This window comes from Oryx dammah, unplaced genomic scaffold (assembly GCF_014754425.2).
Source record: "Oryx dammah isolate SB20612 unplaced genomic scaffold, SCBI_Odam_1.1 HiC_scaffold_21, whole genome shotgun sequence".
In the NCBI taxonomy this organism is placed as follows: Eukaryota; Metazoa; Chordata; class Mammalia; order Artiodactyla; family Bovidae; genus Oryx; species Oryx dammah.
In genome coordinates, this window is record NW_024070205.1 from 45,248,400 (window position 1) to 45,274,271 (window position 25,872).

A 25,872-nucleotide genomic window follows, 5' to 3' on the forward strand; every position below is an offset into this window, starting at 1 on the left:
CTTTTGATTTTATACAATTTAGTGATTTTATTTGACACTTTTAAAATTCATTTTGGATCTAGCATGTCCTGGGGTTTTATACACTGACCAAACTGCTCTGCTAAACAGAGTCAAGTTCAATAGCAATTTTCTTTCACATTTATCCATTTTTGTTTAAGAAATATAAGGAGTCTGTATCACTTTTTATTTTATATGATATAATCATTTTTATTATAAATTTATTTAAATCACTTTGGACCAAGCATGTCTTTCGGTTTTACCCACTCATCAAACTGCTCTGCAGTGAGATAGCCAAGTTCAATAGCAGTTGCCTTTAAGGTTGATCCATTTTTGTGTGCAGTCTTAGCAATCTTGGCGGCTTTGTCATACCCTGAAGAAAAAATTAAAAGGTACATAGGAGTTAGTAGTGAAACTTGGCTTTCTAAAGCAAGAAAAATCATTAGTATTTATTTGATGCTACCAACTGAACTGAACTGAACCAACCTCTTAAGTAAACATTTTTAATCTTAAAAATATTTAGCAGTGGGTTGTCTTGATAGCTGTCATTTCTTATACAGAATAAAACCTTTCTTTACTTTTCTTAAATAACACGTACCTCACATTCTATAAGATGTGTCCCTAAACAGAAATGTTCACTAATCCAGATATTTTCATTAGGGGGAAAATATATACACATAGACATCTCTCTCTACACACACACATACACATTTAGCACCAAGACATAGAAATATACACCTGGGTAGTATAAATTTGCTGTTTCAATAGTACGTTTAACCAAAAATAATTATCTAACAAAGCATTAATAAGCTCAACGCTGCAGGAGTACAAAAAATATAGGACTGCATGCCCAGGAACTGTGGTGAAGGTAAAGGGATCTAAGAGGGAAAAGAGAGGAGAGTCCTCTCACAATGAGGGAGGAGCAGGCAGGGCTCTGAGGAGACACACACCTTCAGAGCTTCCAGCATCTCTTTCTGTTCTGCACTCTTCAGACATTACACAGTACAAGTAGGGAAGTTTCAGTACAAACATATACTTGCACAAGAGGTCACAGGTCTACTGTTTACATCAAAGTTATTTGCTTTTAAAATTAATAGAGGCAGGGAAATTCTGGTTATCTTGATTTAATGTAATTTTTTTAAAATGGCAAAAACCAAAAAGAGAAATTAACAAAAATGAAACCAATGAAGGAGAAAAAAAAAACAAGATTAGAGGGGTATGAACAAAGAGAAGTCTGCAATGATTATCCACTAAGCAAGATGTGCAGCCAAATAAGTATTTTTTAAAAATGTTATGTGTCATGTGCAATTACTAACCACCTACAAAATGTTATGTGTCCTGTGTGATTATCAACCACATATAAGATGTTATGCATAGTATCAATTAATCTACCTATAAAACATTATGGACATAGTTAATATAAAATTAACACTGAATGCTAGAACATGTTGAAATGGGCATTTACTGATCAACTTTTAAAGAATTCTCATGTTAAACCTTTGGGGTTAATATTAGACATTCCATACTTTAAAGTTAATAATGACATTAAAGTCTATGCATTACGCTAACCCTTTCAGTTTTCATTCAAGTCCCCAAAACATGACTATCTGTTACACATAACGAGCACAGTCAGAACCCATGATGTGGAGTTGTAAGGCTCATGCTTTGTCACCAGTCAGGTGTACTTTTGCCCACTTATCCTTGAACGGCCTTTACCTCACATTAAACTGACTCTAAGAAAGATATCAATCATTCTGCTTTAGGAGTATCTCTAATTTAAACATTTTAGTAACAAATTCTGGAATATAAACATGGTGAAACATTTCTCCCATGAACCTTTGGGTTCCTCTGTATATCTCTCCAGCTGAATGCTAAGGTAAAATAATTTCAAAAGAATCCAGGATTATTGCTATTTTTCATACTATTCCAAAAACAGACAGCATATTGGGCTCACAGCTACCTGAAGCAGTCATGAGCTCTAACTTTATAAGACTGAAATTATAGCTCAACATGAAGCCAAGAATATAAAATCAGCCTTGAAAGTACAGGATTATTGAAGACTATTTTAAAACAGTACTCATATCACACCAAAAGACTGCATCATAACTTGTTCTAATGTACAAAACCAAAGAGTACATTAATAACTTCAGCTCAGCAGTAAGGAAATGGTGGGAAAAGGCTTTTAATACATTATAACATAAAGAAATGAGTGCCTCAAAATCTATGAGTTAAAAGAGTGTATTTAATAGGGATCATTATGGTCGATCTATAATCCAAGTTAACAACTTTTAATCTATATAATGAAATATTTATAAATCTGGAAAAGGCTTGCAACACAAAAGCCACAGTTTTAGACAAACTATTTCCCCCCTTTCCCTATAAGAAATGCATACATAACCCTTTTTTAAAAAATTTAACCCATTTCTGAGTTAATAAAACAACAACAAAAAAAGTATAGTAACATCTAGAGAAGGTAGAAAAATGAGTTCATTCAGTGTTGTTAGTAAGCAAGTCCCAACAATACAAACTGAGAGGATATTCAGTATCTGAATTTAATGTCCCATAGTATCTAAATTCTATTAAGATTAAAATAAGCTTTAAGTTCTACTTCTGAACTTGCCACATTTCAAATAAAATGAAGTATAATCAATCAAGTTTTTGAAAGAAATATTATACCATAAAGGTTATAGAAAATATATATATAGCATCTTTCAAAACAATTCCAAATGTCTTAAGACAATGTTCAAAAGAAATCTGTTGTTCACTAACATTGATCCAGTAGTCTTAAAACTTTCTCAGCTTTTAACCTGTATATTCAAAATGGCATTATTATTCTTTAAACACATACCTATGTGAGGATTAAGAGCTGTCACCAACATTAGGGACTCATTCATCAGCTTGCTAATCCTTTCTGTGTTGGCCTGGATTCCCACCACGCAGTTTTCTGTGAAGGAAACTGATGCATCCCCCAGCAGTCGGGCTGAATGTAACACATTTTTAATCTGAGAGAGAGACATATTTATTAATCCTAGCTTTTTCTTTGTTCAATAACACATTTGCTGGTTCATAAATGAATATAATTCAATTAACATATAGCACTCTTACAACCTGTAAGGAATCATACCCCCCAAAAATATGAAAGAAACTATAAACATTTGAGGATGGAGAAGTGCTCTTTTAAGAGGTAAAAAGGCATAAACACAAATAACTAAAGCACAAGATAGTCCGTGGTATTATAAAATACAGGTATGAAATGTTAAAGAATGCAGAGAAAGAAAAATAAATTCCAGTTGTAGGAGTTGATGAAGTTCTACTGATGGAGGGAACTGAAATAGCCAGAGATGGAAAAAGAATCTTTCAAGCAAAGAAAGAGAAACAAAGATGCAGAGGTTGGAAAGTTCAGCATGTGTGTGAGGCAATCAGCGAAGCTAGGGCTTCTCAATTCTTAATGATCAGCATGATTTTTACACTTCACAAAACAAATATTCCATGGTCACTTGAAAATAACCTTGCACACAATATTTTAAAACAGTATTACGTCAATTAGTTTTAGCATTTTTTTGGTGACATTTCCAACATGTATTAAAATAAATATATATATATCCACATCCTAATCTCTCTGGTCTAAAATCCTAGGGTCTGAAAACAGTACTTCCAACAGTGGACTCACACAGAACTTCCAAGGTTTAATTTAATACTAACGACTTTATTATATGGCAAATGTTGATTATTTCGACTTACTTTCTATTAAAAACAAAACAGATCTTTTAAAAAAAAACTGCAAGACATTTAATGTTATGCACATGTATCTGCCAGGCAGCTGGTGTTAACTATTTGGAATCTGACCTGAAAGGAAAAGCTTTTTGATATGACATGTGCTTTGGTCTGTCTTCTATTTTCCACTAAAATGCACATTACATAAGGGCAAAAAAATCTGTTTTGTTCATTACTCTATCACTAGCAACCAGGATAGTGCCTGACATAGACTAGTACTCAATCAATATTTAATGAATACAGTGAATGAATAAACATAATATTTGTCATTTGCATGTTCTCATCAAATTAAAATCAGACTTCACACCAGATACAAACTGGAAATAAGACTTTAGTATATATTTAGATATAACACTTCACACAAATAAAGGACTCTAAATGATAACAGTTCCATTATCTGAAGTTGAGGAAACTGGATAAAAGATGATGCCATTTGTTCCATCTTCACGAAGATGAAGGAAAAAGAACAGACTTGAACACTGAGTGGACACAATGTTTTCAAGGTATGTGGAAGAGCAAAACCAATGAAAGCCTTGAGAGAGAAAGGGAAGAGAACTAGGTAGAAATTAGTGAATAAACCAAGGACAAAAGTATTTCAAGGGACAAGTCTAGGTCAGATGGCAGTTAAGAGCCGTGGCATGTCTGCTGGACTCAACAGTGCCACAAGAACAATTCAAATACAAGTGCAAGGGTGGAAGCCCAACTGCAGTGCATATGCAAGTGAGAGTGGGGATTCCTTTAAAACGGCTGAACTTGGAGAGGAAGAAAGCAGCAGTCTGAGAAGGAGACAGAATGGAGGGAGAGTTTCTTTCCTCTGTTAACTGAGGAGCTAGAACGTATTTCTAGCAGCTGGCGTCCCCAGTGGCTAGGGACAAGAAAGAAACCTATAACCCACTTCCAGAATTTTTCTTCCTGTTATAAAAAGCAAACCATCGATTACTTAAGCTAAAAGTCACCTAATTAAATATCCAGGATTAATCCTCTAACATTAATATATGCTTGACTTCCAATTGCTACTCATATTATCTTAGTACCTAACGAACTTTAAGAAATCTTTATGAAAGACAAAAACCAAGATAACTAGCTTTGGGTCAAAGACATTAAAAATAACAAACTTACCATCATTGGCTTGAAAACATTCAACTCAAAATGTCCATTGCTGCCTCCAACGGTCACAGCGACATGATTCCCCATGACCTGGGCTGCAACCATGGTCATTGCTTCACACTGGGTGGGGTTCACCTTTCCTTCAAGAAAACCACCAAAGATACCACATGAAACACACCGATGGCTTCAAGTATGAGTTAAAACTAAGTTTTATATCAAATAAACAGGAAAAGAAGGAAAGAAAAGCAAGACATATAATAAAGCAAGGCCCCAACCATATCTGTGTAGCCTCCCATACCTCACTGGCCAAAGCCCAAAGCAAAAAATGAAATAAGAGACATGTAATGTAATTCTTTTTATTCAACCCATTAAGATCACTTTAATGGCCTGTTCTAGAATTCTACTTGCTTTGGATTGTGAAAGACAGAACTATTTACACATTTTCTAATGTGGAAATCAGAATACACGATACTTACTAAAATTGTTTTCTCCTATATTGTTGGTGATGCTCCCAGAAGTTCTGATCAAAGGTAGCTCTAAACACATTCTGAAACAAGTGTGCCACACATGTCCCCATCTACTTACAGATCATGTTAAAACTAAAAAAGATGTGCTTTGTAGATGAGAACGCCTGGGTTCTAATCAAGTTTCAGTTCTAACATTTACCAGCTATGTGATGATTGTCATTGTTTAGTTACTAAGTCATGTCAAACTAGTTGCAACCCCACAGACTACAGTCCACCAGGCTCATCTATCCATGGAATTTTCCAGGCAAGAATACTGAAGTGGGTTGCCATTTTCTTCTCCAGGGGATCTTCCTGACCCAGGGATCGAACCTCATCTCCTGCTTGGCAGGTGGATTCTTTACCACTGAGCCACCTGGGAGCCAGCTACATGATTACCTGGCATGATACTGCTTCCTGGTTCATTTTCAGGCAAAATTAGTTCTCCCAGTCCCGAGCGAGGACCAGAACCCAGAAAACGAATATCATTTGCGATCTTCATCAGACTGCAAGCAGTAGTATTCATGGCTCCACTGAGTTCAACCAAAGCATCATGAGCAGCCAGAGCTTCAAACTTATTTGGAGCTGTGACAAAAGGTAAGCCTGAAGAAAAAAATCAATAACCTGTATGAGTTAACAGGTAAAATTAAACATTTTTCTACTATCAGCAAGTTCAACAGAAACTGTCAGTATATGAACATAAGCAAAAACAGAATAAAAATTCAACTTCAGAAAGAAATGCTTAAGACTCAAGCTTTCTCTACATTTCATCAAGATGTCCTAAGGAGTAGAAGGAATCTAATGATACTAGCACATTTAAAAGATAAAACAAGTACAATAAATGTTGAAAGAAATATAAAATACTAAACAAAAAAGCATTCTGATATTGCAAACACATGTGTGTGATGCCGTGAGTAAAGATGAAAAGTAGGTAAAATTCACTCCACTCAATTCCAAACTCCTTTTCTAGTACAATTTCCCCCCCATTGTAGGCATCCTATTCTCGTCTCTGGGCTTCTCGGGTGGCGCTAGTGGTAAAAACACGCCTGCCAATGCAGGAGATGTAAGAACTGCAAGTTTGATCCGTGGGTTGAGAAGAACCTCTGGAGGAAGGCATGGCAAACCTCTCCAGTATTCTTGCCTGGGAAATCCCATGGGCAGAGAAGCCTGGTGGGCTAGAGTCCATGGACTCGCAAAAGACACGAATGAAGTGGCTGAGCACACATGCATTCTCTTCTCTAGCCAGGACTTACAAAGCTCCTCTGAGAGATTAGGAAGTCAAAATGAACTAGACAGTCTCAGTCGCTCCCATGTTCAAATTTTTAAAGATCTACATATTCTAGACCCCATATTACAATTCTCACTGATTAAAGTTTAATTAAAAGTCAAATCTCTGCTAGTAAGCAATAATAAGAAATGTAGAATTATCTGTGCTCTCTGTTAAGATTTGCATGTTAATAAGAGTTTTCTGGAGACAATAGCTCTATTAACAGTTCAAAAAGGTCATTAATTCAAAGAAATGTCACAGTATACCATAGGGAAAAAAGAAATTAAGCCAGCCAATCTCTAACATATTTGTCATTCAAATCAATTTCTCACCAATCATTTGATTCTTCCTGCTTTGAAAAAGAGTATCCAAAACAGCTTTGGTGGTGATTTAGTTGCTAAGTCATGTGATTCTTGTGACCCTATAGACTGTAGCCCACCAGGATCCTCTGTCCATGGGATTTCCCAGGCAAGATTACTAGAGTGGGTAGCCATTTCCTTCTCTAGGGGATCTTCCCAACCCAGGGATCAAACCCAGGTTTCCTATATTGCAGTCAGGTTCTTTACCAACTGAGCCACCAGGGAAGCCTAAAACAGCTTTAAATGGAAAATAATTGAATACTACCAGATAGTAAATGAAATTAGCACTAGTAGATTTTAATAATTACATGCTGTATGAACTTACAAAGGGAAAACTTTTTTAAAATACCAGGATTAATATCACAACTTCTAAAACAGACACAAAGTAGATGACTGATGGGGAAGTATTATTTCTAACTTTAATCTGTAAGAATTCAAAGCAGAAACACCCAGAAAAACACAGACTGGTCTAATGGTAATGAGTAGTAAGACATGTTATCACCTACCTGTGAGCGCAGCCACTTTTGCAGCAACCTTTTCTGCAAAGCCAATTCTAGTATTTAAACCAGTGCCAACAGCAGTGCCCCCAGCAGCGAGCTCATAAATTCTTGGCATGGCAGCTTTTATTCTTGTTGTTGCATATTTCACTTGTTGAACATAACCACTAAATTCCTGAAATAAATGAAGAAATTAAGATAAGAGAGTATACAATTTCCTAATGGCATGTAAGTCACTCTAACTGCATTAAATATAAGTTTTTAAAAAACACATCTCAGGTACAAACTTAGAAGCTACTCAAGTGGCAATTATATTAATTCATATGATAAGCAATGTACAAGGGTGAAAGGGCATTTATAAACCTATCAGGTAGCCAATGCCACTGATAACAACATGCAACCTACTCATAAACTACTCTTAATAGAAAACAAAGAAAACCAACACAGGAAATAAACATTAAAAAAAACCCCAACTTTACTAGATTAAATTATTGGTTTATATGCAAATGATTTATTTTGTTGGTATATTTCAAATAACTTGAAGAAAGAAAAAAACTGAATCTCCTCAAGAAAAATGCAAACATAGAAATATCCTCCATACGATTTCAGTTAAAAAACCTGACGTGGAATTTGAGGGTGTTTTAAAGGGTCTCAAGAAGCTAAGTGACCTACTGAACAGCCTAAGAAGGTAACAGGGTAGAATAAGACCCTGGGTAGCTTCATGATGCATTTTAATTCTGCTATGAATGCCACACTGGTTCCCAAAGTACAACATACTTTAAGTAAAGTAACCACAGAAATCATCATGTTTGGAACACAGCAAGGGCCCTATTAAGAACTATGCAAGGACAGAGGACATAAACTAGAACTCAACTGAGCAAGCCAGGATATATGGTTACACTCAATCTATCTTTCCTTTCCCCTGTCTAACAATACTGAAAAACCATGAATACTTTTGATTAGTACTGGGATTTCACACTGCTCTAAAGAAAACATTTTTTGGAAGATACAACTTCTTTCCATCTGATCTATTATCACTTACATATATACCAGGTTAATTCACTTAAGGAATACATTAGAGAAAAAATTACACTCAAGAAACTCAAAAGACTATTTCAATAAAAGCAAGTATAAATGCCTCTGGTAAGATAAACAGAAAAATGTAACTTTCTGTCACAAAGAATGATTTTACATAGGAAGCTGAGTCATAGCCCAAAGGGACTTTAGCATATAACGGTTTTCCTACATGTTAACACACACAAAAAAATAGGAAAAAAACTAGAAACCAGAGGGATACTCAAAAGTTTCAAAAACAGATACTGTATCTCCTTAGAACTTATGTGTGGTAGAGCCAAAATCACTGCAGATGGTGACTGCAGTCATGAAATTAAAAAACGCTTACTCCTTGGAAGGAAAGTTATGACCAACCTAGATAGCATATTGAAAAGCAGAGACATTACTTTGTCAACAAAAGTCCATCCAGTCAAGGCTATGGTTTTTCCAGTGGTCATGTATGGATGTGAGAGCTGGACTGTGAAGAAAGCTGAGCGCCAAAGAATTGATACTTTTGAACTATGGTGTTGGAGAAGACTCTTGAGAGTCCCCTGGACTGTAAGGAGATCCAACCTGTCCATTCTAAAGGAAATCAGTTCTGGGTGTTCACTGGAAGGACTGATGTTAAAGCTGAAACTCATACTTTGGCCACCTCATGCGAAGAGCTGACTCATTGGAAAAGACTCTGATGCTGGGAGGGATTGGGGGCAGGAGGAGAAGGGGACGACAGAGGATGAGACAGCTGGATAGCATCACCAACTCAATGGACATGAGTTTCAGTGAACTCCCGGAGCTGGTGATGGACAGGGAGGCCCGGCGTGCTGCGACTCATGCGGTTGCAAAGAGTCAGACACGACTGAGCGACTGAACTGAACTGAAGAGCCAATGATGTAAAGAGAAATAAGATACAGCTTAAGAAGCAACTTAATTTACTAACCTTAATTTAGTCAAATCATGTGTACTTCAATTAATCATTTCCAGTTTTCCTTATTCCTGCTGTCATAAATTTAAGGTAAATGATCATGTTTTTTTCCATTGTTTGCCATCAGATGAACAAAACTACAAATGAAATCTTTCCAAATAACCAGCAGCCAAACTCTCAAACTAACTTGAATTTCTGCAAAAATACTGTTACTGATACTTGATATAGAATTTGTGTATGTCCTACTTCAAAGTGGTGAGCTTACTGAGACAAAATCCGTTCCTTGTATTTCCTCTGCAATGTGTACTATTAGACATTCTTTAAAGTATCACTGAAAGTGAAAGTGAAGTCGCTCAGTAGTCTCCGACTCTGCGATTCCATGGACTGCAGCCTACCAGGCTTCTCCATCCATGGGATTTTCCAGGCAAGAGTACCAAAGTGTGTTGCCATTTCCTTCTCCAAGGGATCCTCCTGACCCAGGGATCAAACCTGGGTCTCCCGGATTGCAGGCAGACGCTTTACCCTCTGAGCCATCATAAGGAAACATAAAAATGCTTTCTGTATTTTGGAAAAGAGTAATACCTCTTTTACATGTGGCCAAAACATTGAACCACTTTAAAATTAATTTTTAAACAACTTACTAATTTAGAATAAGAGAGACAAAGGAAGAAATTATGATAATGATACTGATGAATATGATGACAGCTAACATCAATATGTGCTTACAATGTGTCAGAAATAGTTCTAAGCATTCTACATGAATTAGCTTATTTGAACCTCATAACTATTCTATGAAAGAGATATTATTTTCTTGGTTTTCAGCAATACATGAACTGTGAACTCCCTGATGTTCAAGCTGGTTTTAGAAAAGGCAGAGGAACCAGAGATCAAATTGCCAACATCCACTGGATCATGGAAAAAGCAAGAGAGTTCCAGAAAAACATCTATTTCTGCTTTATTGACTATGCCAAAGCCTTTGACTGTGTGGATCACAATAAACTGTGGAAGATTCTGAAAGAGATGGGAATACCAGACCACCTAAACTGCCTCTTGAGAAATCTGTATGCAGGTCAGGAAGCAACAGTTAGAACTGGACATGGAACAACAGACTGGTTCCAAATAGGAAAAGGAGTACGTCAAGGCTGTACATTGTCACCCTGCTTATTTAACTTCTATGCAGAGTACATCATGAGAAATGCTGGACTGGAAGAAACACAAGCTGGAATCAAGATTGCCAGGAGAAATATCAATAAGCTCAGATATGCAGATGACACCACTCTTATAGAAGAAAGTGAAGAGGAGCTAAAAAGCCTCTTGATGAAAGTGAAAGAGGAGAGCGAAAAAGTTGGCTTATAGCTCAACATTCAGAAAACGAAGATCATGGCATCTGGTTCCATCACTTCATGGTAAATAGATGGGGAAACAGTGGAAACAGTGTCAGACTTTATTTTTCGGGGCTCCCAAATCACTGCAGATGGTGACTGCAGCCATGAAATTAAAAGACGCTTACTCCTTGGAAGAAAAGTGATGACCAACCTAGATAGCATATTCAAAAGCAGAGACATTACTTTGCCGACTAAGGTCCGTCTAGTCAAGGCTATGGTTTTTCCTGTGGTCATGTATGGATGTGAGAGTTGGACTGTGAAGAAAGCTGAGGGCTGAAGAACTGATGCTTTTGAACTGTGGTGTTGGAGACGACTCTTGAGAGTCCCTTGGACTGCAAGGAGATCCAACCAGTCCATTCTGAAGGAGATCAACTCTGGGATTTCTTTGGAAGGACTGATGCTAAAGCTGAAGCTCCAGTACTTTGGCCACCTCATGTGAAGAGTTGAATCATTGGAAAAGACTCTGATGCTGGGAGGGATTGGGGTCAGGAGGAGAAGGGGACGACCGAGGATGAGATGGCTGGATGGCATCATGGACTCGATGGACATGAGTCTGAGTGAACTCCGGGAGCTGGTGATGGACAGGGAGGCCTGGTGTGCTGCGGTTCATGGGGTCGCAAAGAGTCAGACACGACTGAGCGACTGAACTGAACTGAACTGAACAGCTAGAAAATCTGAAGCAAAGAAAAGCTAAGTTTCCTAAGGTCCAATAGTTTGCATATAGCAAAGCTAAGATTTAAACTCAAGAGGACTGATGTGGAATCTGGCTCATAACCAGTATGCCCTGCTCTTCTCCTGAGTGGATGCCAATAAGAATCACTGACAGGTTAATGCAGAATCATCTCTGTTGCAGAACTGAACTGTTATAAACTTGGCCATTTAAACCAGTGTGATTTAGAGGGTAATACATTGGCCATTTGTACCAAGCCCACAATGGAACCAAATCTAATCACACTCAACATACCTGCCCAAGAGTAAGTGGAACAGCGTCCTGTGTATGAGTACGCCCAATTTTGATGATCTGGTCAAACTCTTTGGATTTTGCTTCGAGAGCATCATGCAGCTTCTGTAGTCCTGGGAGCAGCACTTCATGAACTTCTATTGCAGCAGCAATGTGCATTGCTGTGGGAAAAGTATCATTTGAGCTCTGTCGGAAAGTTTTCAAAAGAAACATAAAATGTTAAATCATACACAAAAAATACAAACTTGAATGCCTCAGTTAAAAATCTCACTAAGTGACTACTCAAAACGTGGCATATTTAGTATTCAATTATATTTATGTGTGCCAAGTCACTTAGGATCAAATAAGAAGCAAAAGAAGAAACCTGATTTCCTTTACAGAAGGTATTTAGGTTTGTATTACACACACCACCTACAATGAATGTATTACATATTACTATATCTACCTGCTAATAAATAACAGCAAGACACAAAGAAATACACCTAGCAGATGTAATGTAAGGATAGCAGTAATAAAACATCTTACAGTTAAATAACACATAAAGTCTTTCACAAACATTTCTTCCTTCACTAAACTTGAGGAAAATTCTGTGAGATAGGTCACCACTTTAAAAATAGAACAGAATCTGTCAAAGAAATTATGTGCCATGCCAAAGTATTTAGAGTTGGCAGAACTGGAACCTGACCAGGTAGTCTAAACACCATGCTCTTTTGTCAAATGTAAACCTGTACTTTTAAATTACGATGTTATCTTTAACTCCACCTCAGTCCTCTACTGACCATACACACTAGGTTATTCTGAAGTAGATTTCAGACTTCAGTATACATAAAAGATAAACTCATACTGAAATGCAAGTCCTAGGTTTGCAAAATCCTTCACACCATGCATTTATGGGGAAAAATAAATAAATAAACTTCCCTATATTTTAAATTACACTAGGTACCCACATCCTGATTTTTAAATCTCACTTCCCAATAAGATCCTCCAAAAGGTCTGTGGAAAAATGATTGCTTAGCGGGGTTAGCACAGGAAAAATACAAGATGATAAGCCTGGAGCATCTTGTAGTAGAAAAAATAAGTGCCTTAAAAATAAAAAATGGATGGTGGCATGTTCAAAGGACACAGGAGCCAACATGCTATGGCTTTATGGAACAATATGAGTAGCAACATAAAGAACAAAAATACTGGATTATAACTTTAAAAAATATTAATGAATTCATGCTTACATACATAAATGATTAAATAAAGAAATAAATCTGAGGGGAGAGAGAAGACAAATATTCCTTACAGAAAAATTTCAATTAATAAATGCAAAAAGAAAGAGGGGCAAAGAAAATTACTATTAAAACATCACAGCAGTAATTGCTATTGACAAGATCCTCTGATGAATGTTAAAAATTAATAGGCAAAAGTTTGGGGAAAAAGAGGCTGTTTTCATAGCCTCAAAGTTCTCTATTAATTTCATGGTTATTTTAACACATGTCCAAAAATTTCTTGATATTCCTCCCTGTAGGAAATAGAGCTTAAGTGCAGTAGCTGGAGTATAGGCTATTGGAAAATGAATACACCATCTTAACCAAGTGATTTGAGTTAACATCACCAGTACCAACTTGTGCTATTATCATGTACCCCTGATATGATGCAAGAAGAGCCCTTCATTTCTTAACAATCTTCCCCAAAATCCACAGTCTCAGTCTAATCATGAGAAAACAACAGACAAACCTATATTGAGGGACATTTTATGAAATATCTGACCACTGCTTTCAAAAGTCACAAAGACAAAAGGCAAACTCTCAGATTAGACGAGACTAAGGGGATGTGGTGACAATACAATGTGGAGCATGGACTGGATCCTGGTTAAAAGAAGAAGACTTTAACAGAAAACTAATAAAGCCTGCTTAGGAGTATTGTACCAATCTCAATTTCTTCATGTGACAAATGTACCAGGGTTATGTAAAATATTTAACATTAAGGTTAGCTGGGTAAAGCGTACATAGAAACTCTGAAATATCTTTGCAATTCTTATAAATAATTTTATTTTTCAAAAGAAAGAGTTTTAAAAATATAAATCAATGAAAATATACACATATACTAAATTCAAGTATCCTAAAAGTGATTTTTACCCCCTAAAGGTGCTTTTCATGAAATTTAAGACAGAGACTCAAGATTCTTAAAATAAATAAGAAGAACATAAAAGAAGTCCTTTCCATTAAAGAATATAAGCAGGATTAATCCTCCCTGTCAAAAGTTAATGCCTGTTTTACAAGGAAAATCTCAGGATTCTTTTCAGTTTATACAAGGAAAAGAAGTCGTATACTGACCTGGCTTTTATTAACATGATCATTGGGATGTACAGGTTTCTTGCTGCCAAGTTCACCTCCCAGAATTTCAATTGCTCGATTGCTAATGACTTCATTTACATTCATATTTGTCTGGGTTCCTGATCCAGTCTGCCATACCACGAGTGGAAAATGATCATTTAATTTACCTTCAGCTACCTGCAGAACAAAATGTTAAAAAATGTATTTTAAAAAATAAGAAAAATTCTATGTTCATTAAGCTGTTTGAATCAAATGATTGCCGGCATCATTCATAGTACTATTTTAAAGACACTCACTTTTTTCATGTGCTACTATAGTTCCTGGTTGTTGAGCAAATTGAAGCTTCTGCAGTGTAACCACTGCTACTTTAAAAGGTGAAAGATAATCTATTGTGAATGGCATAAAAATTTCACTGATCCCAAATGAAAACTGAATCAAAGATATCTTTCTTCTATTTCTCCAACTGCCCTCTGTAATATCCAGACAGGGCCACTTGTTAATGCTGACAAATGTGTTAAGTCTCTAGATAAATTCACTGTTGGTACTCAGCAGGAATACCCAACAGATGTTACAGCCAGAGTCAGCATTATAACCAACAAGTGACTTAACAGTGTGACTTCACTAGTAGCTACTGCATCCCACAAATGTCCCATGAGTAGCAACCTCCAAGCTCAGACATAAACATGTCTAGATTTGTCTCTATTTTTGTCATATTTTTGCATTATGAGTTAGTTTTTTAATTTTAAGTTCTCTGGGAAAGTGAGTGCTTAACTTCATCTTGTGGAATGATTTTAGTTTTAAGCTAAGAAAATCAGCGTGCATGTTAGAAATCTATTACCTTAAAAAAACTGGTTCATTTAAAACTAAAACTTTTTTCCTAACTGAATAAAAATAGTAGGTGATTAGTGTAAAAAATTCTGAGAAGAAACGTGTAACAGTCATCATAGTTCTACCCTCAGAAATAAAGATGATTAGAACTTTGGCATCTCCTTCTAGTCTCTACTTCAAGTGATGGGAGTATATATGCAGACAAACATGTTTTCTATTCACTTTTTCTAAATAAAATTGGGATCATACAATACATGCATTTTGCAATCTTTCCTCCCCACTTCTTATATGGTAGGCTTTGTTCTATGACATTCTTTAAAAAACTAAATTTCTATGGCTTCACAATCTAACTTGTTTAAATACCTGCTGTAAAAATTAGTACTGCAATGAACATTATATCTAGAGCTTTTAAACTGTTATCTCTGCTTATCTTTGCACAACAATCTTGTTATCGGTGGAAGAGTGAAATTACATTCTGCACACATATTATCAAACAACCAACTAGTTTTAAAGGGAATCATTTATACATAAAACAAGAAATCAAATATATAAGTTCAAAGAGTGCCTCTTCAAAAACTTATCTTTAAACTATATAAATTACAAGGAAAAGTAAAGAGAATCAGAAATGAAAGGTATAAAATCATCCAGAAAATTTGCCACAATATATATTTGAAGGATCATATTAATATCCTCACCAAACAATAACACTGTCATCCTATGCTAAAACACATTAACTCAAGAATTCAGTGCCCCTTTCCTCAGTGTCTTTGGTGGCTCAGACAGTTAAGCGTCTGTCTACAATGCAGGAGACCCGGGTTCGATCCCTGGGTAGGGAAGATCCCCTAGAGAAGGAAATGGCAATCCACTCCAGTACTATTGCCTGGAAAATCCCATGGAGAGAGGAGCCTGGTAGGCTACAGTCCATGGGGTCGCAAAGAGTCGGGACACAAGTGGGGGACTTCACCTTCCTCAGGCCAGAGCTTATCATTATCCAGAAGATAACAGGGATCTAATGCCATCAAGTAAACACTCTTATCACCTCTTACCTCATCTGCTGCCTTCATTATTGCATTAGCAATCTTTGGATCAAGACCATAATCCTGGTTTACTTCAGCAGCTGCTCGCTTCAAGATGCCAAATGCTTTAATAACTGGGATCTAAAATTTTTAATCAGAAAAATATCTCAATTTGCAGTTTAAGCATGAAAATTTAAAATTACTATCTTATGCAGGTACAAACATTATACAGAAAACAATAACTTAAATAATATTATGACATTAAAATGTTTAGGATATAGAGAAAGATTAAAGATAGGCATATAAAAACCAAGAACCATCATTTATCTATTTGTACAGGCAACCAAACAAAAAGCAAATACAATGACTTTTCACAGATATGTATGTATGCCTACACACACATACACACATTCACACAGATGTACAATATACCATTTGTCCTATTTTTTATAAGATATTACAACACACATGATTTTACATCACATATTTAAAAACAAACGATACTCAACCATTTCAACAGCCTACACCATTATTTCCTGGAGAAAGGAATGGCAACCCATTCCAGTATTCTTGCCTGGAGAATTCCACAGACAGAGGAGCCTGGTTGGCTACAGTCCATAGGGTCACAAAGAGTCAGACACAACTGAGTAACTTTCACTCATACCATTATTTGGGCTTCCCTGGTGGCTCAATAGTAAAGAACCCACCTGCCAATACAGGGGCTTCAATCCTTGTTTTGGGAAGATCCCCTGGAGAAGGAAATGGGTGTCCACTCCAGTATTCTTACCTGAAAAATCCCATGGACAGAGCCTGGTGGGCTACAATCCATGGGGTCTCTAAAGAGTTGGAAACCACTTAGCGACTGAACAACAACATTATTTCCCCTCACTGGATTCCACGCTATGTAATAATTTTTCCTTCTTTTTAGAAAAGAATAAAATAACAAGTAAAATAAAGGTAGCAAAATGGTGCTATGAAAACTGGATAGCCACATGCAAAAGAATGAGAATGGACCACTGTCTTATACCATACACAAAAATGAACTCAAAAAGGATTAAAGACTTGAATATAAGACATGAAATCATAAAACTCTTGAAGACATAGGTGGTAAGCTTCTTGATATCAGTCTTGGCAATGATTTTTTGGAGGAGTCCAAAAGAAAAAGCAACAAAAGCAAAAATAAACAAATTGGACTACGTCAAACTAAAAAGCCTCTTCACAGTAAACCATCAAGGGAATGAAAATGTGGTGGCTGGAGGGTGTGAGGGGTGGGGGGCCACACGTAGAGCCTGGGGGTTAGTGAGGGACCGGGAACCAGTCTGTCACAGTGCACCATCCCTGTCTTCCCCATGGTTAGTAGCACTAATCTGTTTCAGAGTATATCCTGCTAAATCCAGGAAATTAAAATTAAAACATTATAAGTGTTTTACCCAAATGAAATGGAGATATATGACACATAGGGATTACACATGAAAACAAATGAGTTTCATTTTCTACAGGAACACTGCAGTGGGTCAAACCAATGCTGAAGTCACAACCAAATGCCAATCAACTCTGGCTACCAAAATGGAGTGACTGACCCCACGGTGTTTGTGGATGCATAAAAATAAAAAAAGGTCACAGTACAGAGTTTCACTGGCACTACGAAAACAAAATGGTAAATATATCATTGGAGATGAAAGGGTCTCATTATTCTTTACTCAGATTAGCAGTCTATAAATTTTTTTTGGTTTTGTTTTCCTAAGGACCTCAGGTACAAACAGTCTGCTTTATATCTTATGTAGTTCAGAAAATTAATCCAGATAATTGATAGCCCTTGAATCCATCTTTCACAGACACCTGTCCAGATCCAAAAAACTGCTCTGTCTCTGGTACAGCAGCAGCAATGACGCCACCCCAGAACCACACACCTTGCTGGTTGAAGCAGGAAAATCAAAACATAAGCCACGCTTACTCCAATCAATATTGCTTAAGACTGATCTTTTTAACCCCAGGAGTTGAACTATATGAGAATATTCAGGATCAGCTGCTACCCTCTCTCTCCCAACCATGTAGTCTGGCCCTCACCATTAGACTGGCTGTGGGTTGACAATTTCAGAGATATTTTTCTAAGAAGATCCACTGCATCTTGGAAAGGTGTATGAACCTGTCAAGATTCAGTCTTGAAATCTTAGTAATGAGCTAAAATATGGAAGTTAAAATTACTGTTTAGATACAAAGTATATTTAAAAGATAAAGGTAGCAGTATCTCACCAGATGAGGCCTGGGGACTTCTAGGCCTACTAGCCTATCCTGCATTCTTGTGCTATTTTTCATACTCTAGTTGGCCTCCAGTAGGATATGTAATATATTTCGTCAATTCTTTTCACACTTTAACATCTCTGAAATCAAGATGTATCTTCAAATCAATGACATGACACAACTCTAACTGGCAGACTTTTTCTTTCTTAGCAGTACATATCAGGTCTAACTGAAGATTAGTTCTAAGGTAAGGGTTTAATGAAATATGGTTTTCATATATGTTTGTATGAAATATTTGTTTTCATACAAATAAGAAAGTTTTCTCATCATTAAATCATTCATGTAGCACTGAACAAATACTTATATATTATGCTATATGCCAGACATCATGACAAATAGTATTTTTATGAATTAGTGTACACTTTTCTACAAACTGAAGCCAAGATAGATAGAAAGTATAATATTAAAGAAAAATTGGATGGGAGGGGAGCTTGGGGGAGAATGGATACACATATGTGTATGGCTAAGATCCTTTGCTCTTCACCTGAAACTATCACAGCATTCTTTATTAATCATATTAATGTATTAATATTTATTAATCTTTGATTAATTGTATAAATATATTGCAACTATACCACAATACAAAATAAAATGTTTAAAAAAAGTTTTCTTTTAAATCAGTTTCTTAAAAGCTTTACATCAATAAAGAAGAATCAAAATTAAAAATGTTTACAAACTACAACATTCTAGTAAAAATATGAAAAATCCAAGCAAGAATGAAAGACAAATCACTTAGTTCTATCAAATAAAAATCCAAAAGACTCAAAGTCATAGGTTAAAACACTAGCATACTAAACTTGAAAAAGTTTAACGAGAGAGAAACACTTTATTACTAGCTTTGTAGCTAGTTCTCAAAATGACTTTACATTTTAAAACTGTAAAATATTTATAAGGTAATTTATAACTCATAATATTGAATAATGCCTAGTTCATCTAAAATAAGCCAACATTTCCACAAAAGCCACTTACTGGCATGCGTTCTGTCATGCCTCCAATCTTAAAGTTCATTGTAGATCTCACAGTCTGGGCACCATAATACTTATCATTTGGGACCTTGAGCTCACCAAAGGTATCATATTCTATCCGAAAAGAATTTTGGCTTGCCTAAAAATAAAGACAAGACACTGTTACAGCTTGAAAAGAAAACAAATATCAGGAGAAATAACATCATATACAGGAAATACACAGGAAATTATTGGAAATAATTGGGAATTTTTAATATTGGAAATATAAATTTATAATTCTAAAATAATTGGAAATATGTTTCCAATATATAGGAAACATCATATCTGGGAAGAGAAATCCTTAAGTACCACAAAGACAAAAAAATTCCACTTTGATTCTCATTGTTCTCCCCCACTTCCAGTTTTTTTCTTGAAAATTTTAGTCACACAAATTAATACAGATGTTAATGATGTATTCTAGGATTCATACACTATGCACATGATAAATATAAAGAAAGCCTTTGAAGTCAAAAGAGTAATCTTTTCCAATTCAGGAATATGCCTATTATTGGTCAATCTTTGATCTACGATTTTACTAAGAACTTTGGAAAATAACCTAAGAACAATACTTTTAGAGTTTGAAAATATTATATATTTAACCAAAGCTCAACCATTGTCTACAAATATTATGCATGAGAGATAGCTTAGTGCAACACAAAATATTCCAGGCTTTGCAGTGAGATGGCCCATCACCTGATAGCTGTGTCATCTTCATCAAGTCAGCTTTTCTAATCTATAATTACAGTAAACAGTGTAATTACAGACATGAGCCAGATCAGTTCCTAACCTTTTTCAGGGTATTGGAACCTTTTGAAAATACAAGAAAAGCTATGGATCATCTCTCTAGAAAAATTAACATAAATATATGTAAAATCTTATATATGATTTTAAGGGGTTTATACCTTGAAGTCAACTCATTCCCCAGGATAAGAACCCATGACCCAAAATCTCTTCTATGGAGAACGTAAGATTCTACCAAGTACATCAACTTATACTAATTTAAAAAAAAAAAATAGATATTTGGAATCTATATATATTTATTTTAAAGAGAGCTCAGAGATACTCAGAATTTTAATTAATGTTCACCTTGCATTAATTATAAAATAAAGATGATCAGATGATTCAAAAGATTTAAAAACACCTAGCAAAGTAATCTTATTTTAGTAAATAGTCCTCTGAATAGGAAAAAAATAATTTTGTAGTTATCTCACAACAACAAAAAAACTTTATATAAAACTTTTTAAATTGTATGAAAAGAACAATATCCTTGTATCTAGTGAGAAATACAGAAGTATAATCAATGAGGTACAAGTTTTTCTTCTGCCTAAAAGTCTGCAGAGGAGAGGAGTGGCTAAGATGGCAGAGAAGGAAGACTCAGCTCATTTCCTCTCATGGGCACACCAAAATTATGATTATTTACAGAGCAATGATTGATTTGTAGATATATAGGTATCATGGCAAAATAGGTAGGAGGGGTGAAGACATAGTAAAGTCAAGACCTATACTCCCCTAGGGGGAGTTGACCCACAAACTGGAGGATAATTACAATTGAGATTCTCCCCCAGGAGAAAGAGGTCCAGGTCCAGTGTCAGGGTCCCTAGCCTGGGGGTCTTGCACTGAGAAGAGTTCCTTGGCTTTGGAGGCCACAGGCCTCACTTTTGGCCAGAGGTCTGTGGGAAATAGAAACTCCCCTCTCAAAGAGTGCAGACAAAATTTCACACTCTGGCACCCACGGCAGAAGCAGTAATTTGAAGAGAGCTTGGCTCTCTACAATGACCTACAGAAGAAAAAACCTTTATATTATACATAAACACACATGTATATACACACAAGCCAGAAACAAAAGTTTTGTGAAACAATCTGTCCTGCCCTCATATTTTCTATGTTATTCAGTCAAAACCTCAATGCTGTTAACCGTCCACTACATTGATTTCTCCATCCACTAATGAGTCCACCTGAAGTTTGAAAAACACATGTATGATTTTCAAAACCTTCTTACATTATCTCTTCCCAGTGGCTTAGGCAAGAAGAAGAGGACTGCTCAACTAAATTAATGAAAAAAATTATCAGTGCTTTTGATGAAAAAGTGAGGTTATGATGGAATCTATTAAATATAAATAAGTTTTTAATTATAAAATCCATTATTATAAAAAAAAATTTTTTTTTTTTTTTAAATCATGTCTTTATATCCCATAATTCAGAGAACAGAATTTCTGGGAGACGTTTAAAGAGTCTAACCAGCTAGGCATAGGGCAGGCACAAACTGCAATTTCCCAATGTACTGGGAGATGCATCTTTATTCACAATTGCTTCCCCTCCAAGAGAAGTATGAAAGGATAATATGGCCAGTGTGCATTGCAGTGTGATAGCTATTTGGTCCTAGAAATCTCAAGTACGATTACCATCCACTAACTCCAGTAACCTGGAATTGATGAGGTGGTCTCCAAGTTCACATGCTATCAGTCAGAGTCTCAGTTCAGTTCAGTCCCTCAGTTGTTTCTGACTCTTTGTGACCCCATGCCAAGCTTCCCTGTCCATCACCAGCTCCCGTAGCTTGCTCAAACTCATGTCCATTGAGTCAGTGATGCCATCCAACAATCTCATCCTCTGTCATCCCCTTCTCCCGCCTTCAATCTTTCCCAGCCAATGAGTCAGGTAGTCAAAGTATTGGAGTTTCAGCTTCAGCATTGGTCCTTCCAATGAATATTTAGGACTGACTGCCTTTAGGATTGACTGGCTGGATCTCCTTGCAGTCCAAGGGACTCTCAAGAGTTTTCTCCAACACCACAGTTCGAAAGCATCAGTTCTTTGGTGCTCAGCTTTCTTTATGGTCCAACTCTCACATCCATACATGACTACTGGAAAAACCATAGCTTTGACTAGATAGACCTTTGTCAGGAAAGTAATGTCTCTGTTTCTTAATATGATGTCTAGGTTTGTCACAGCTTTTCTTCCAATGAGCAAGCATCTTTTAATTTCATGCCTGCAGTCATAACCTGCAGTGATTTCGGAGCCCAAAAATATAAAGACTGTCACAGTTTCCATTGTTTCCCCATCTATTTCCCGTGATGTGATGGGACCAGATGCCATGATCTTTGTTTTTGAATGTTGAGTTTTAAGCCAGCTTTTCCACCTTCATCAAGAGACTCTTTAGTTCTTCTTTGCTTTTTGGCATAAGGGTGGTGTCTTCTGCATATCTGAAGTTATTGATATTTCTCCCTGCAACCTTGATTCCAGCTTGTGCTTCATCCAGCCAACCATTTTTCATGATGTATTCTGCATATAAGTTAAATAAGCAGGGTGACAATAAACAGCCCTGATGTACTCCTTTCCCAATTTGGAACCAGTCCATTGTTCCACATCTGGTTCTAACTGTTGCTTCTTGACCTGCATACAGGTTTCTCAGGAAGCAGGTAAGGTGGTCTGGTATTCCCATCTCTTTAAGAATTTTCCACAGTTTGTTGTGATCCACACAGTCAAAGCCTTTGGCATAGTCAATAAAGCAGAAATAAGATGTTTTTCTGGAACTCTCTTGCTTTTTCTGTGATCCAACAGATGTTGGCAGTTTGATCTCTGGTTCCTCTGCCTTTTCTAAATCCAGCTTGAACGTCCGGAAGTTCTCAGTTCACATACTGTTGAAGCCTGGCTTGGAGAATTATCAGAGTCTAAAGCGTCTAAAGGTTAGTAAAAAGGTACAGGCCTTAGGCCTATAATATATCCCCATGCATGTGTAAGATAACCATTAACTAAAACATGATATCTCTTAAATAAAATGTAAAATGCCTTTCACATTCTCAGCCTTAGGTGGTTTCAAAGAATATTTCAGAATTCAAGAAAATCCAAACCATTTCTTAGGCAGAAAGACTATCTCAAGAGGTTAAAAATCCCAAATGTGACTTCATTGTGTTTGGGTTTCCAGTTTCTCTAAAAAGACTTTTTAAAGTCTTTCAGTTCTTAAAGTACAGGGTGACTACCAAGTCTTAAAATACTGAAAAATATGTAATAAGTGGTTTATTGATACTGTACTACAATGTAGAGTAAGGTATTATCCATGTTTTCAGACTTGATGGCCATCTTGAAGATGAAGTAACTTTAAAAAATGTAGAACTTCTCTGTCCACCATGCTACCAAGGCAGTATCATGTAGCAGGTCTCCACTGTATATTCTCTGTTTTTCTCCTCAGTATCACATTTTAATTAACTGTGCATGACATCTTTGCTTATTTACTAATAACTGCTTTATTTACTTAACATGCTGCAGTAGTCTCTAACATCTTCCCAGGTGGCACAATGGTAAAGAATCTGCCTGCCAATGCAGGAGAAATGAGTTTGATTCCTGGGTTGGGAAGATCCCTGGAAAAGGGGGTGGCAACCCCCATAGACACAGGAGCCTGGCAGACTGCAGTCCATGGGGTTGCAAAGAGTTGGACACAACTGAGCAGGGATGCAGGCACACAAGCAGTCTAAACTCTGCACCCACAGTGACTGCTTCACACACAGGGGGCATTCAACATAATCTTCCTATCTGATGAACTTGTATTCTTAACTGAGACGAAAGGTAATTTAGGGCATTTAGGGTTATTTGAAGTTCTTTTTGTAAAAAGTTTATTTAACTATAACTGATTTATAGTATTGTGTTAATTTCTTCTGTACAGCAAAGTGACTCAGACGTATATATTTTTTCATATTCTTTTACATTATGGTTTGTCACTGGGTATTGAATATAGTTTATTTCTTAACACTAGGAACAAGAAAAACTTAGATCAACTCGGAGCTTTTGGAGCTGAGAAGATTACAGGGCAAAGATGTATTTAGAATTATGGGGGAAAAAAAATCTATCCTCACCTGATATTAGCTAACACTACAACACTAAAAGCGAGATAGTGCCTTTTTTTTTTTTTTTTTTTTAACATTAACAGCAGGATAGATTCAGTTCTTCAGTCTTTTATTCCTTTTTTACAAAACACTAAATAAGTGAAAAATAACTTTTTAAAAGGCTTTAAAGTGCACTAAAATTATTCGATCAGGGAGTTGCAGAAATATAAAGCATCCTTGATTTCTAGTTTCAGATATAATGACGTCATCAAATTATCTTAAAGTGTATAGTCCAGAAAATGTCTTGGGCCTTTGAAATCCCCTAGATGGAAGCATTCATTTAATAAAGCACTCACCATGTCCCAAATTCAAAGAATTTCCACAGGAACAACATTGCTGAGTATCTGTAATTATTTTCACGTATTATGTATTACATAATACTGTATGTATTACAGTATTAACCTGACCAAAATCCCAACTCTGAGTAACAGAATAGAGTCTGAAGTCACATCTCTCTGAATAAAAGCTCAAAGCACAAATCAGAGTGAATAGGGCAAAATAGTAAGCCTTCCTAAACCAGCATTTATTTCTCAAACTTTTCCTGATAATACACATGTGAGCATACCTATTCAATGTTTATTTACTAAAGCCCAAATTTCCGGAGGTTACTTTCTAAATTGAAAAAGCGCTCGTGTAAGTTAGGGTGCTGCTGCTAAGTCGCTCATGTCCAACTCTGTGCGACCCCATAGACGGCAGCCCACCAGGCTCCCCGGTCCCTGGGATTCTCCTGGCAAGAACACTGGAGTGGGTTGCCATTTCCTTCTCCAGTGCGTGAAAGTGAAGTCGCTCAGTCGTGTCCGACCCTCAGCGACCCCAGGACTGCAGCCTTCCAGGCTCCTCATCCATGGGATTTTCCAGACAAGAGTATTGAGTGGGGTGCCATTGCCTTCTCCTAAGTTAGGGTATCCAACCTGAAATTGGACGTTTAGTTCCTTGGAGGGCGTGCCTCAATTAAAAGTGCTGATTCAGCAAGTTAGGTCCCATGCAATTTCCTCCAACGTACTTCAGGACATTCTGCCAGTTTCATATTTCCAGGTTTTACAAAAGTTACGTGGGGAAAACCAATCTCACAAACCAAATGGCCAATTTCATGAGAAGTAAAATCTCTTAGGTTCACAAGACCCTTCCAACCCCTCCTGGAGACCGACTGCTCAGCTGTGACCCCAGAAGCTAGCTCCGAGGGGCTGGATTCAGCCGGGCCCACCAAAGGCAGGGGCGGAGCTGCCCCTTCCTGACACTGTCCCACCTCGTGGCCGCCCCCTCCTCACACCGTCCACCTCAGCATCCTCGCAAGGGCAGTCGCCGCAGAAGTGAGCGCGGCACGGGCATGGTCCAGGAGGCCCCGGCGTGACTCTCGCCCACAGGTGCCGCCCCTCCCAAGCGCTCCTCCAACTGAGGAAGCGCCCCGGGCCCGCAGCGAAGTTCCAACACATGGGCCAGTATCGAGACCCTAAGGCCGGCGGGCGGGAGGCCTGAAGGTCACCGCCGGGCGGCCAGGGCAGTCGGGCAGCACGAGCTCACCATTCGAGCGGCGTTCGGAGGCCGAAGCAGGAGGACTGCCGGGCCACCCGGGCCAAGGCCAGGGCTGGGGGCGGAACCTAGATTCCGCGAGAGTAAACGCGAACGCGCGAGGAGCCGGAGCGCGCGATCCATAGCGCGGCGGCCTTGGTAGAGCTTCCGGGCGTTATGGCCACGCCTCCACA

General features: G+C 37.2%; 1 protein-coding gene across 2 annotated transcripts; it reads right to left on the reverse strand.

Moving 5' to 3' along the window:
* FH (fumarate hydratase) lies at nucleotides 1–25,872 on the reverse strand. 2 transcript variants are annotated; one of them, XM_040263571.1, is made up of 11 exons: nucleotides 25,691–25,855; nucleotides 19,261–19,395; nucleotides 18,244–18,371; nucleotides 16,021–16,131; nucleotides 14,147–14,323; nucleotides 11,829–12,011; nucleotides 7,514–7,679; nucleotides 5,781–5,984; nucleotides 4,891–5,018; nucleotides 2,846–2,999; nucleotides 1–370 (listed from the first exon to the last, which is right to left on the reverse strand). In XM_040263571.1, exons 3-11 carry the CDS (start codon nucleotides 18,304–18,306, stop codon nucleotides 228–230), a joined length of 1,329 nt encoding a protein of 442 aa, XP_040119505.1. In that variant the 5' UTR covers nucleotides 18,307–18,371; nucleotides 19,261–19,395; nucleotides 25,691–25,855; the 3' UTR covers nucleotides 1–227. The 2 variants fall into 2 exon arrangements, with proteins under 2 accessions (XP_040119505.1, XP_040119504.1); XM_040263570.1 differs by lacking the exon at nucleotides 18,244–18,371 and having other exon boundaries at nucleotides 25,691–25,872.